The 13,754-nt window shown below is 42.9% G+C and overlaps 1 protein-coding gene across 1 annotated transcript in view; it reads right to left on the bottom strand.

Moving 5' to 3' along the window:
- NID2 (nidogen 2) overlaps positions 1–13,458 on the bottom strand; it is a 54,674-nt gene extending 41,216 nt beyond the window's left edge. Inside the window, exons 1-3 of the mRNA XM_045823971.1 lie at positions 13,149–13,458; positions 12,198–12,509; positions 3,993–4,225 (exon numbers count right to left, since the gene is read on the bottom strand). Of these exons, the coding sequence (XP_045679927.1) occupies positions 3,993–4,225; positions 12,198–12,509; positions 13,149–13,379 (776 nt within the window). The 5' untranslated portion in view covers positions 13,380–13,458. The remainder of the gene's footprint in view (positions 1–3,992; positions 4,226–12,197; positions 12,510–13,148) is intronic.
- Positions 13,459–13,754: the final 296 nt, after the last annotated feature.

Raw genomic sequence — 13,754 nt, forward strand, 5'->3', positions numbered from 1 at the left:
CCATACAATTCTGAGAATGAATCTTTCGCTCTCCATCCCCCATCTCTAGCTGATCTCTCCCGCTGTGTGTGTGTGTGTGTGTGTGTGTGTGTGTGTTATTGTTATAGTGGTGGTGGCTGCTGCTGCTATTGTAATTAACTTAGGGAAACAGGAATATAAAAAGCAAAACTGTGATTCTTTGTGCAATATGCTATGTATTGTTGTAAGTTCTGAGAACTGATGTCGGTGTTTCTTGGCAAGCAAACAAGGAACACTGCAGAAGGTAAGAGAGAACCCTGAAGATCTCAGGACACCGAGTTTATTATCACATCAGAGGTGTTACAGCTGCGAAATTTCTGCTTGATGTTAGAAATTAAAAAACTAAAAGCTTCAAAAAGTGGAAAAATGCAAATTATGACAGATTAAAGCTAGATAAAATAACCTCCTAAGTAAATAGAAATCACTATCTTGGCTTTTGTCACTGTGTCTGGTGGGACAGTAACCAATCTGAATTCATCCTCAAGTCCAAGGCCATTTGGAAAGCTTAGTGATTGAAAGAATGTATTTCCTAGAAAGGAAAAACAAGACTACAAAATGAGGTGACAGTGTCACCCTCCCTGGGGCTGTTAGGAGGATTAAATAAGAAAATCATATAAAATGCCTAGCATGGGGCCCTGTACATATAATAAGTAGTTAGCAACTACTATCTGCCAGGAAACAGAAAAGTACAATCTCAAAAATGCAAATGTCTGCATTCATATTTAAATTTTCAGATTTATGGCAAATACACTATGCATGATACAATTTATGACCTTTGAGTTTATAATGATGAAATAAGATTGAGGAAGACAAAGATTCCTCTGACTAGGAAAGTAACTTAATTCTTTAGAGGTGTATGCCCAAGTGTTTAGGAGGGGATGGCATGGTGTGTGTGACTTTAAAACACTTAAGCAAAAAAGAAAAAAGGATTGATGAATATGGCAAAGTGTCAACAACTTGAATCTATATTACAGGCATTTGGGTGTTCATTTAGCTGCTCTCCATTTTTCTATATTTTTGAAAGTCTAAATAATGAAATATAATATAGATGATTTCATTGAGGAACATTTCTATAATTTGGAGGCAGAGAAGACCTTTCTGAGAATAACACCAAGACCTGAAATAATAAAGGAAAAGACCAATAACTTTGACAACCCTCAATACAAGTTGAACTTCTAGGTCATGAGTAACTTTAAAGATGAACAAGTGGATCAAAATACTCACAGCATGTAAAAGGACTGAGATCTTAACCATATGTTTTCTTATTTTAAGAGTTCTTTGTAAACACTCCAACAGAAAATAGCTAAGGATATGGACGGATAAGTCACCAAAAAGACAGATAAATGGCTACTAATCATATGAAAACATCTTCAGATTTACTAGTAATCAAAGAGATTAGAGCTAAAATATGAATATTTTATACCTATCAAGTTCACAAATGCTACACAGGACCGAAGCTTGTAGGGAACAGATGCTGCTGATCACTGCCCTGCATTCCTGGGGAAGATATAAGTTGGTGCAAAGTTTCTGACGGGCAGTATGTTAACACACATCAAAATGTGAAGCTAAATATATCCTTTCTCAGCAATTCTGCTTTTAAGAGAAACGAGAATCTGAGCAATGTACAGGGTGAGGCAAAAGTAGGTTTATACTTGCTTGTACGATAATAAATGAAAAATAATACGAGAATAAACAAACTCTGTGTTTCACATACAACTGTAAATCTATTTTTGCCCCACTCTGTATATTATACTGTTTACTGTAATGGTATTTACAAAAGGAAAAACCATAAAGAGATTAAATGTTCATCAATAAGTTGTCTGAATAATACAGGATATATATTGCCATGTTTTATAGCCTTAAAATGATAATATAAACAGATATTACTGAGTATGTACTGAAAGAGGTTTATAAGACAGTGATAAATGGGAAAATACCCAATGTATAGCAAAAGAACTATTTTAGCTTTTAAAATTTTTTACATATACCTAAAATTCAAGAAGGACTATTAACACTATCACTTAAAGTAGTAATACTGGGCAATTTTTACTTGTTTTTAAATATTTTACGTATTTATTCTTAGAGAGAAGGGAAGGAGGAAGAAAAAGAGGGAGAGAAACATCGATGTGCAAGAGAAACATCGATCGGGTGCCTCTCACAGGCCCCCAGCTGGGGACCTGGCCCACAACCCAGGCATGTGCCCTTAACTGGGAATCGAACCAGTGACCTTTCAGTTCACAGGCTGGCACTCAATCCATTGAGCCACACCAGCCAGGGCAATTTTTACTTTTACTTCACATTATTGTGCATGGTTTATAATTTATTTTATTTTTTAATATTAGGTATGGGTTACACTAAAAGAAAAATTCCTCTGTTAATCATTGTGGCCCCACAACTGTTTTGCTCTCATCAAGCTATTCAGAGGTTTCTGGGAAGCATCAAAGATAAAAATTAAGGAAGGCATGAAAGGAGGTAAGTGTGTGCGTGTATGTCCTGAGGGGCGTTTATGATTGTGGTGGGGAAGTACAACTGCTCTTCCTATGGGCCTTTTGGCTCCCGCCACCTCCTAGGCCCTGTGTAGACGTTAGCACTTATTCTAATGCTCTGGAACTGTTGATAGGTCTGTCAGTCAGCCCCACTAGAGGGCAAGTTGCTAGTGCAGGGCCTGTGCCTTAGACATTTTTGTCTTTCAAGTGCTTGGTCCCCTGTGAGCTTTCCATAATATCTGAGGAGCAGAGACTCCGTGGCCTCCGGGGTCAAAGAGTCGGGTGGAACCCAGGGAGAAAAAGCAAGGAGCTAAGTTTTCTCCAGAGTCTAGACTGAAAGGCAGCCTAGGTGGAGACCTAGAGATGCCCAACATGGATCATAAGAATGGAAAAGAAAACCAGGATTTAGCATAAAATAAGTAGTTCAGAGCTTGAGCCCTGCGCTTGCATTTTGGCTTTGCCACGTCGTAACTGAGATTATAGTCAACGTAACTTTCCTAAGCTCATTTGTCAAATTGAGAAAAGAGTATAACTTCCTAGGATTCTTGTGAATTTTAATTAAGACAGCTTCTAGAAAGTGTTTGGCACAATGTTTGGCAAATAATAAGCTCTCAATAAATGTTAGCTCAAGTAACACATTTGGTTGTAGGGCCAGCTCGCAGGAAGCTGAACAGAGCAGATGGCAGGCACACGTGTAACGTGTTCCAATATCCAGGAATAATGGAGTGAAACTGAGAGGCAGGAAGGGAAGCTCAGTAGCCATATGTGTTCTGTCTAGTTTCTAGATCAGTATTCAGGAAATGAACAAAAAAAGACTTTTTTTTAAAGCCCTGAAATTAATAAATTTCAAAAGGTGCTAACCCCTACACTGGCTTGATGTGGAACAACAAAGAGGAAATGGGCTTTGGGTTGTACGAACAGAGTAAACGGCTCTTGGGGCTGAGGAACGCGCTCAGTCAGCCCTGGCGACCCCACGGACAACCAGCCAGTACGATTTCAGATGATAAAGCCACAGAGGAAGCCTGAGACTTCTACAGATCTACCAGCCCTTTATTTGTTTCCCAAATTACATCACTCTTACTTTAACTTTCAATATGTTATCTACCTAAAAGAGTGAACTCACAACATCTGCTCCTATGAAATAATTAACCTGAAAAACTTCAGTCTGGGCAATTACGTTACTGGGTATTTTTATGTGGTTCCAAGAACAATGTTTTCCACAGCGAGCCTCAGTGGCTCAGCAAACACACACAGACATGCAGTTCTGTTGCAGGTGTCTTTAGACAAAAGGGCAAGAAAAACAAATCCCCTTTTCTATGTAGTGAAACTTGCTCCTCCCAGTGTCTAGTCTAGTCCCAGTTTTGACCTGATGCCTTGCTTGGAAACCACCCAGACATTACTGCACAGCCTTATGGCCACTCAACCTTGGGAAGCTCCTAAGGGCCCATACATTCCAACAGAAAAGGGCTGAAGCCCTGTGGTACTTACTGGTAGAGATTTTTCACAGATTGTTCAGTGCTAGTTAAGCTAAAGTATGCTCCCTCTCTCTTTGGGTCGTCAGTGTCCCCTTGGCAGAAGCCCACCCGGGCTGGAAGCTTGAGCTGGACATTATAGGCCTCTTTGGGGCGCGTTCCAAAGAACTGAAGGCCATTGGCAGGATAGAGAAAGAGGGTGTAGGTATCAGACTCATCAGATGCCAAAACTGCCTGGAACGTATTCAACTGTGGAAAAAAAAAAAAGGAAATATTCTTAATAAAACCAACAAACAAAAAGACAATGCAAACAAAGCATCATAAAGTACAAAGGGTTTTTCCTTCTTAGGATTTCTTCAAATTGTTTTTATACATACTATTCTTTTAAATTTCCTCTTCAAGTTATAATTTTATGAGCTATGTTATTATAATCATCTTTTATCAATTAGATTAATAGTTGAAATATGCATAGATATAAACACAAGTTAGAAAATAATACCTTTTAAGGTTTCAAACTTCTCCCATCCAAGTCTCTTTCAGAGCTGAGAGCAAGTAGCAAGCTGGCCTTGTCCATTCCCACCGCCACTGCCCTAGTTTTCTTCCTCGGGCCCTCACCTGGATCATTCACTCATTCACCTACTTACTGAATGCCCATTGCGGGCAGGTACGATGTTAGGTGCTGGCCGATCAAAAGGCCTCCTTACTGGTCTCACAGCCTCACTCTCTTTTCTCGTCCATCGATCTTTTCACATCAGCACCAGAGTCACAGATGAGGAAAGAGAAACACAGCGGCTAACAAATCTGTCCAAGCTCAGGTAGCCAGTTCACGGTGTCAGGCCGGCCAGCCAGATCAGAGTCCATTTCCTGTGCCTCTTGGCCACTCCAACCACTCTTTATCACGCCATTCAGAGTGACGTGGAACCTGCCCTACTCTCCTCCCAGGTTCAGATTTGCTGTATGTCCATCAAACTTTTTGACATTCCCCACTTGTCCCATGTACTCTGATACTTCCGTACTTTTGATCATGTTTCCCTGTGCCTAAAACCCTCCTCATCTTCTAGTGCTGCCCCTCTGCGTGATTCTGTGTAGACTTATTTCTGTCCTCTGACCCTCTAAACGCCACTCTGAGTGTTTCTGGTTAGCATTCACCTCATTTTGCCTGGTTAGCTATTTGTGTTTATAAACTCCATTTATTGATTCATCTGTGCAGTAATTCAGTCAGTCAAGTGCCTGTTAAGCACCAGACATTATGCTTGGTGCTGAAGAAGCAAAGAAGCTTGTGCCCAGGACGGTCTCACAGCTTAGAAGAGGGAAACAGCCATGGCTGGAATTCTAGGAGAGTTACTGCAAGAGGGAGTAGAGGCTGCAGAGGAGGACGTGTGCCCGAGACCTCACCTTGCAGCAGGGGCAGGGGTTGCAGCAGGGGCAGGGGTTGCAGCAGGGGCAGGGGTAGGGAGGCCCTGGGAACGTTAGCAAGCACAGCAGGAGCCAAAGCAGACCAGAAAGAGGGGCAAGGAACTAAATTAGCCACTAACTCAACACCTAAGCACGTCCTTATGGAATCCCTCCTTAAAGTTCAATTTATTCTCATATTTTCAATAAGACATTTTCTCTTGCCTTTATCTACAGCCAGCTATCTCCTCCCACCCCACCAAAATGATCTGTTAATGGTGCTTGATTATCTTAAAAAGACGTCATATCCAGGACTCTGAGAACAGCTCTCTCACTAAATTCCACTCCTTTTACAATTTAGTAGGAAACTTAGGAAGCATTTATAAAGACCACTGCTTTTTAAATAATGTGACTCTTAGAAATGTTATTTACTGACAGGTAGTGTTATTGCTGCATTTTGCTAGACTGTCAAAATTAGACACAAAGAAGAACATCCCAGTTTCCTAAATAAAACAGCAAACAGGAGAATGTGCCCTCCATTTTGTTCTGTCCTGGGTCCCTCCCCATATAGTGCTCAAGGTCTCTCCTAATGTTAAATATTCCCACAAATGTTTAATTTCCAGATATAGTTTTGAGGTTTTGCTTATCAGACAAAAACACACAGGTTTTTAAATGTTTTTCAAGAAAAACCAAAATTATACACAACCTTTCTTGCAGTCTCTAACATTGAAAAGTCACCTAGCTTGGCTTTGCTTTTCTTTCTTTAAGTTCACAGACTTACAGAGGTAGGGGGAGAGGGGCTAGTATATTTGTTATTGTTGTAGTTGTTAATTGTTTCACCAGCAAAGCTAGAGTTTTTCAACAACAACAAAAGGCAAAACATGTATTCTAGAATTTCTCAAAGCTGGAAAGCCTGAGCTGCTGTCGAATGTAAACAAAGACCGTCCTGCGACATGTCTATACATAATATATTCTACACCATCAGTTAATGTGGATTCAGCAACTGCTGAGCTTTACATTAGTCAGAAATAAAAATAAAGTTCAACCAGGGAAAGAAATGTACTCTCAGAAGGAGAGTGTTTCTAAAAGCTAAGCTTTCAAAGCTCCTGACATTGATTGCCCACAACAAATGTGAGATAGGAAGAAATCCTGGTTCTAAGTTTAGAGAAATTCTGTGAGATAAGGAGGCCCTATAGATTGTGAAGGAATTGAAGGAGATGGGGGAGGCGGGGAAGGGAAAAGTAAACAGAGCTGGGAAGAGGAGTGTCTGACTTTTTTTTCACTGGGGTCTGGACATTTAGCACTTAGTTTCATTCATTCTTTCAGTCAGTCAACAAATTCATTTCAATAAAAATTTAGTGTCTTTTATAAGCCATCCCTGAGACAAGCACTTATTACAGGTGGCAAGCATTTAAATAAAGGCAAATAAAAAAAGAATTTAAAATAGAATTTAGGATCTCAAAGTACTGGCCAAAAGTTTGTCTACTTAAAAACCGCCCACACACAAATGATCACCTTTAAAGTTCTCACTCAGTTCCATGAAACTCTACATCTGATTGCTAAAGAGTGGCTTTCCCAAGTCCTAAAGGGCTGCCCCTCCCCCCAAGCACTCCTGACTGGTTTCCAGACCGGAAAGGTCTTCACATTCCTAGAGACAAGCCTTTGCAAGAACCCCACATGCTCTGTCTCTGAGGGGAAACCTTCAGATGGGCTGCCAAACCCTACAAAAGGGTCACAGGTTCCCAGCTCCTCCAGGACGCCAGAGAGGAGAGAGGGGCCTCCACGGGCAGAGGATCAGGGCCAGTGACTGCTGAGTTTCAAGGCTTCCACCATCCTATTATCAGAAAGAGAGAAAAGCCAGAGCTCTCAGCAAAAAGCAGGCAGGAGTCTAACTCCCTTCCAGGTATAGGATATGACCAGTCAATATTGCCTTGACACAGGGCAGAGCTGAGCTGATGGACATAAAACATGCCCATCTTTGAGTTTCTAATTTTTGCAATCCATTTAATTAATTTCAGTCATCTAGCAAAAAATCAGAACGATGCCATCCCTGTCCCAAAGGGATTTGCCTAGAGTGGCTTACAAAAGTTACAATGAAAATTAATGAGTAGGGTGAGTCTTAAAGGATCATCAGGTTCTCCTTTCTCTCCTCCTTGGGGTCACATGCATTCTACAGTTGCAGCATCGCTGACTTCTGGCCCCCAGTGTTCGGTGTCAACACTACCCTCCATTCCTCAGTATAACTCTCCATCTTCCATTACCTGCACGATACTGTCACATGCATGATTTTCCCTCATTCATTTTCTGTCCTAAACCCTATAGACCCTGCCCAAACTTCACATAAGTGCTCAGTACTCTCATATCCTTCCTGACCCTTAGTCTTTGGCAAAACTTCAACACTTCTTTAACCACTTTCCTTCTATGTCTCATTGTGTATGTGTTCATAGCTACATCTCAGGCTCTAGTTACACTTTTTCCGGTAGACTGCAGACCTCCCCTCTTCTAGACGTCAGCCCCAGAAGTCAAAACGCTACGGCAGAGTCCTGCTTCTACCTCTCATTCTCTCTGTCAATCCAATGCCCTCTCTCAATGACTACCATCCTTTTTAAATAAGTCGACATGCCTCCGTCCCTGCACCAAGGCCTCCAATGGGCAATCTTCAGCTCATCTTATGTTACTGCCCCATGACTCCTTCATCCACTCTGCAGCCTCAGCTGTCCCAGCAGCCTTCTCCCACACCCTAACTCAGATCAGTCTCTCCTGCTGCCTCATCGTCAAGATCCATTCTTTCAGCCCAACTTAAATTTAGGTCAAGAAAACATTCCCCGTATCTCACTGATCTGTGTAACCAGTTCTCTATAAATCCCATCCTTGAACAACAACCAAAAAATATTCCCCTTCCCCAAAAAAGCACAGCTAAAGGAAACACTAGCCCTCTTTATGTCTCCCATAAATAAGTTCTTTCAATGTCAATACCATGACTTCTTTGCTCTGTGAACTACCTATGACAGTTTGAGGAATCTCAGATTAACAAATGCTATTTGTTCATATTTTTAGGTGCAGTTACATGTTGACATCTCTGCAAAATCAGCTATCACATCCTGTCACAGCCACCATGAATATTCACAGAGGGAAAGGACAACTGAAATTGTTAAGTGGTAAAGATGCTATTCCTCTAATATCTTTGAGTTCCCAATGACTTTGCAACATAAGGTTAATATGCCAAGGTTTAAGAAAGCCAGGTAGAACTCCTTCAAGCAAAGTAGATTACTTGCCAAAATCTACCTCCAAAGAACTATTAGAACAAGAACTCAAGTCACAGAGTTCTTTAAAATATCCACAACACCCTTCAGCACTGGTAATTGAAAAAACATTCCCTCTTTAACAGAATCCTCATCTCCTTTCTAAATGAAATAAACCCTGAAGCCAACTCAGCATATGGCAATGTCTGAAGATTGATTTTAATTAGAAAAGTGGAAGAGAGATGGAATCTACAAATCTTCCTGTACTCCCCACCCAAAAAAACCCCAGACAGAAACTGCATTTTGGAAAACCTTGTATTTAAAGAGTCCTTATGTAAAGGACTTGCATCACAGCATCCTTACAAGACAGAGAAATAAAAGAACAAGAACCTAGTCCCATCAAACCAATGAAGGGGAACATGGGTTGGCTGAGCATCCACACCAGCTAGGTCTAAGGGTCTACAGTAGCTACGTGAAAACATCACCTTAGTTAATTCTCACAACAATCCTGTAAGGTAGATATTGCTACTCCATTTCACAGCTTAGGAAACTAAGGTTGAGACTGAGTTGTTGTTTCCGAAATCACTGGATAGCCTTTCATAAATACTTTTTCTTTCAAAATGTTTTTAGTATCTTTATTGTCATTGTTTTCACAGCCACCTGGCAAGTTGGATATTCTCACACTACAGATGAAATTGAGAAAAATAGTTAACAAAGTCATGTCAGTATTGTAATTTTCAGTTTCAAATGAGCCCTGACAAAATTAGAACTTAAGCTCCAGCGTGATTTCATCACCCCAGAGCTTCTGCGCAACTACTCTTCTCCCTTATTCATCTCACTCAGCTTTGTCTTTCTGTGTTGAAAAAGTGAGACAGAAACAGCTGATTCTCTCCAGACTGTTGGAATACTAATTGGATTCAACAGTGTCCTTGGCAGCGGATCTCATTCCCGGTTCATTCTTCCTTTGAGTGCAATATGGTTCCAAGGGCTCTTCTGGTACCAAGATCACATCAAGACACTAAAACTCCAGCCTTATTTATTGTGAGTCTGAGCAAAAGGCACACTTATTGTTGTGTCTTCCTTCATCACATGTGCCAAGGAAATGGGTCTTGCATGAAAAAGGTCTGGGTAAAAGCAATTTTAAAAAGCTAAGAATCAAGAAATCTGTATTCTAAACCTACCTTTGCCTCACTAAGAGCAGAATTTTGGGCAACAGCTTTAATTTCTATTTGCTGTTATCTGTCAAATGTAAACAAGAAGTCAGGTGGTACTTATCTTGTAGGAAGACAGTATGACAAAATATTATTATCAGAATTAATGAGATAGCTTAAATAAACAATCTATATCATTGTATCTGAGTAGCTGGTCTTTCCTTTGTGCCCTTACCTTTTCAATACAGTCATAAAAGAGCAGTCTTAACAAACACTATCAATCTCCTGCTTTAAATCCTTCAAAGGCAGCCCACTGCCGAAAAGCCGAGTCCAAACTCTCTGCACAGCATGATCTGTCCCACCCCATGGCCTTTCCGGCCTCTGTTCCCACCACCCTTCCTCTTCAGTAATATGTACCACACGTAATGCCCCAAGCACATTCTACCTTATGACACATGGGTGATGTGTCATATGCTGTCCTTCTTTTGGGAATGTTCCACTCTGCTTAACTCAGATTCAAAGCTATCTCTCCACTGAAACCCTTCCCAACTGAGTCCCCTAACCAGGGTGGGGGAGAGTTAGTCTTCTTAAGGCAAAATGCTACTACACTTACCATAGAGAATGATAATCAATGTCCCTACTAAACTTCAAGATCCTTGGGAGTAAAGAGTATGTCCTTTCATGGAGTCTACGTCAGTTCTGACATATAGTAAGTGTGCAAAAAAAGTTTGTTGGATGAATAAATCTCAACTATGTTTAAATGTAAATTACTTACACACACATATATGAATATGCCACATATAAGATATAGGTTTAGAAAAGAAGACTGGAAGAAAACAAACTATTAGCAGTGGTGACCTCTGGTTAGTGAAATTATAAATAATGTTTATTTTCTAAATGTTTTATTATAGGTATGTCATACTTAATTTTAAATGTTTTTTAAACATATAAGCAAAAATAAATAAGTGAATGCAACCTAATGGTGGGGGCCTTACCTGATTCAACTTTCTGCAGCTCTCCACCTAGCCCAGTGCCCTGCCCAAAGGAGGTGCTCAATATATCTTTTTGAATTGAATGTATTCTGTTGAATTGAATAATTGAAATGTCAAACCATACATTTAAAAATTAATAAACAAAACTAGATGTTGCCTGACAAAAAAATTGAATGGCAAAAATAATAATAATTTCAAGCAATTTTTATTCTTAAATCTTCTTTGCTCAATACAGCCTTTACAGAATGGCTACCACCTTGAACTACTCAGTGAGAGTGAGCAAGCCACTTAATCTCTCAGGGAGGAGATGTGCCATCTTTCTGTAGCTAAGAAACACTGTGATGAGTTCAAATAGAGAGAAGTTGTGAGTGTTTCAGCCCTTGGACTATGACACTTTAGAATCAGGTCTAGTTTCAGAAGTCCTGTCTACTCCAGGAACGAGGCAGTTCACCAGTTGCCAAGCCACTTGGGCCCCACCTGATGTCCATTTGGAGTACTTTAAATGTTGCTGCAAAAGCCTAAAGACTGGGAGCTTGGGTTTCTTCTCAGGTAGAGACTATAAAACAAATTGAAGACAGTCTCCTGTAAGTTAGGGGGCATGTAAACCTGGAGGGCAAGCTGGCAATAGCTATCAAGAACTTTATAAAAAGTGCATCCCTCTGGCCCACCAATTCCAAATCCTGGAATGTCAACTAAGGACATGCACAAAGATTCAGCTTTTAAAAACTGCTTCATGAAATTATTTATAATGATGAAAAATTAGAAATAACCTTAATAACCACTGGACACAGCGGTAAATCCACTGGTTGGAATATTATGCAGACTTTATAAATAACATTGTAGAAATAGATTTACTGGCATTGAAACATATTCACAATATACTATTTAGTGGGGGGAAAAGTAGGCTACAAAATAGTATGTGTGCTGTGAATCCATCATTGTTAACAGAAAATGACATAAATACAGATATTGATAGGGAAAAAAACTCTAGAATATATACAGGAAAATGTTCAACAGTGGTTTATCTTTCAGTGGTAGGAAAATGAGAGGTTGTTCTTTTATAAATTGGTTGCATTTGCTTTTCTCTTTCAATGAACATATAATTAGAAATAATTCTTGTATACTTAGAGGTGACTCTAAAAATAAACAACCAAACAGCAAACTGTCTTGTGTTCTGAAGGCCTTCGGCATGGCATCTGCACTGGGGCCCTCTCCTCCCCTAAGCACTTTTCCTTGCTGAAAGACAGCCCCTCTCAGATCCTCAGTGGAAGCCTGAAGGCTGCACTTCCAAGCCATTTCAGCCCTGGGGCCATCAAAGGATACATCAGGTTCAGCTCAGGAGCAGACTCAGAAGAAGTGGCTCCAAGCCAGTCTCTGGGTCTCAGCCCAGAATTCAAGCCCATCCCTCAACTGGCTCAGCAGCTGAGCATCCCTTGTCACTTACCTCTCCCGAGGGAGGTGTCCCCAACCTGACCTCCTCATAGGCGCCCACCTTCTCCCAGGTGGCCAAGAAAGCGTGTGTGGGGGTGAAGTCAGAAGCTGCAGCGCGCGGGAAGCCTGCGCGCACGTAGCGGGCGGCCAGACCCAGCACTTTTGGACCCGTGTCCTCACGGTAGAAGATCCTGCCCCTGCCCTGGCTCGTGTCGATGTCGGCCAGAAAGGGAGCGATGGCCGGGAAGTCCGTGGGGAAACCATCGTCCACATACTGGGTCTCCCTGGGGAAGTCCTGGGTGGAGATGATGCCGTTGGTGCCCACCTGGGACAGGAGGGGGACAAAAGGTGACTGACGGTCACTTATTCAGCAAGAAGCCCAAGGGCAGCCACCACAGGTCCAGACACGTGCGCCCACCCTGCCTCTCATGGAGGCTCCGGGCAAGAAGATCTCCTAATCCCAAAGCCTGGTAGGCCGACTCCTGGTTGAGGGCGACCAGAGCAACTTCAGCCCGTGTCCCACCTGCCCATTCCTACCCTGTAGCGAGACGCAATAGATCCAGGAGCTCTAAAACTCGTTCGCACATTTTCTCACATTCCGCACAACCCTGGAGAAAACTTTCAGGACCAGAAAGGGGCACCCCAGCTTTACAGACGTGCACAGCCTTCTCACTGCCCTAACTGCAAACCCCATGGGCTGCCAAAGCAACCCTACCTTCTTTTCTGTCTGGAACGCTTATGTGGCCGCGAACAGTTATTGCTCTCTCACTCGAGGTAAGAAAAAGCAGCGGGTTCGGCAGCAGAAGCCAGGTTCCACCCCAGGGGCGCTCCGGGACAGCAAAGCGTGTGCACTGTTTCCTCTCCTCCGAAGACAGGGGTTCGGGGAGATCCACACTACATGGGCCCCTGGGAAGAAGCTGCGAGAAATGTGCCGAGTCCCGCACCCAGAGGGGAACGAACTTACGTAGAGGTAGCTGAACTGGGCATCGTAGAAGCGCAAGGGGCTCGCCAGCTTCACTGCTGCTGAGCTTTCGTCGTCGCCTTCATTCAGGAGCTGGTCCCCCTGGAATTGCCCATAGGGGAAGAGCTCGCCTGGCTGCAGCGCTGCGGCCTGGGACAGTAGCCGTAGCAGCAGCAACGGCTTCAGCAGTAGCTCCAACAGCGCCAGCAGCCCAGCTGCCTGGTCCCCTCGCATGCTCGCTCGGCCCCCGGGCTGCCCTGCAGCACAGTGCGTCCTGGCCCGCCAGCCCACTAGCGGCTCAGCTCCAGCCTCCAACCTGGACACCCGCGGGTGCCGGAGTGGGGCGGGCCTCCAGGCCCTCCCAGCGCGCTGACTGGCTGAGGCCCTACGCTGGGGACCAATCACCGGCTCTGAGAAAGTTCGGCAGCCTCCACCACATCTGGTTCTCGTTAGAAGTTTTCTAAGGCAGGGGTCGCGGAAGCGGGCCGGCTTTTACCCCTGGAGAGGTAAAAGCCCGTGGCCGGGAATTCCCGGAGCTGCTGCTTCTCCTACGCCTCCGCTCCCGGGGCCCTCCCAGGGGCACTCCCTCCCCGCCGTCCGGCCTGCCCC

This window comes from Phyllostomus hastatus, unplaced genomic scaffold (genome assembly GCF_019186645.2).
Source record: "Phyllostomus hastatus isolate PE091 unplaced genomic scaffold, TTU_PhHast_1.1 phas_scaffold_501, whole genome shotgun sequence".
NCBI lineage: Eukaryota > Metazoa > Chordata > Mammalia > Chiroptera > Phyllostomidae > Phyllostomus > Phyllostomus hastatus.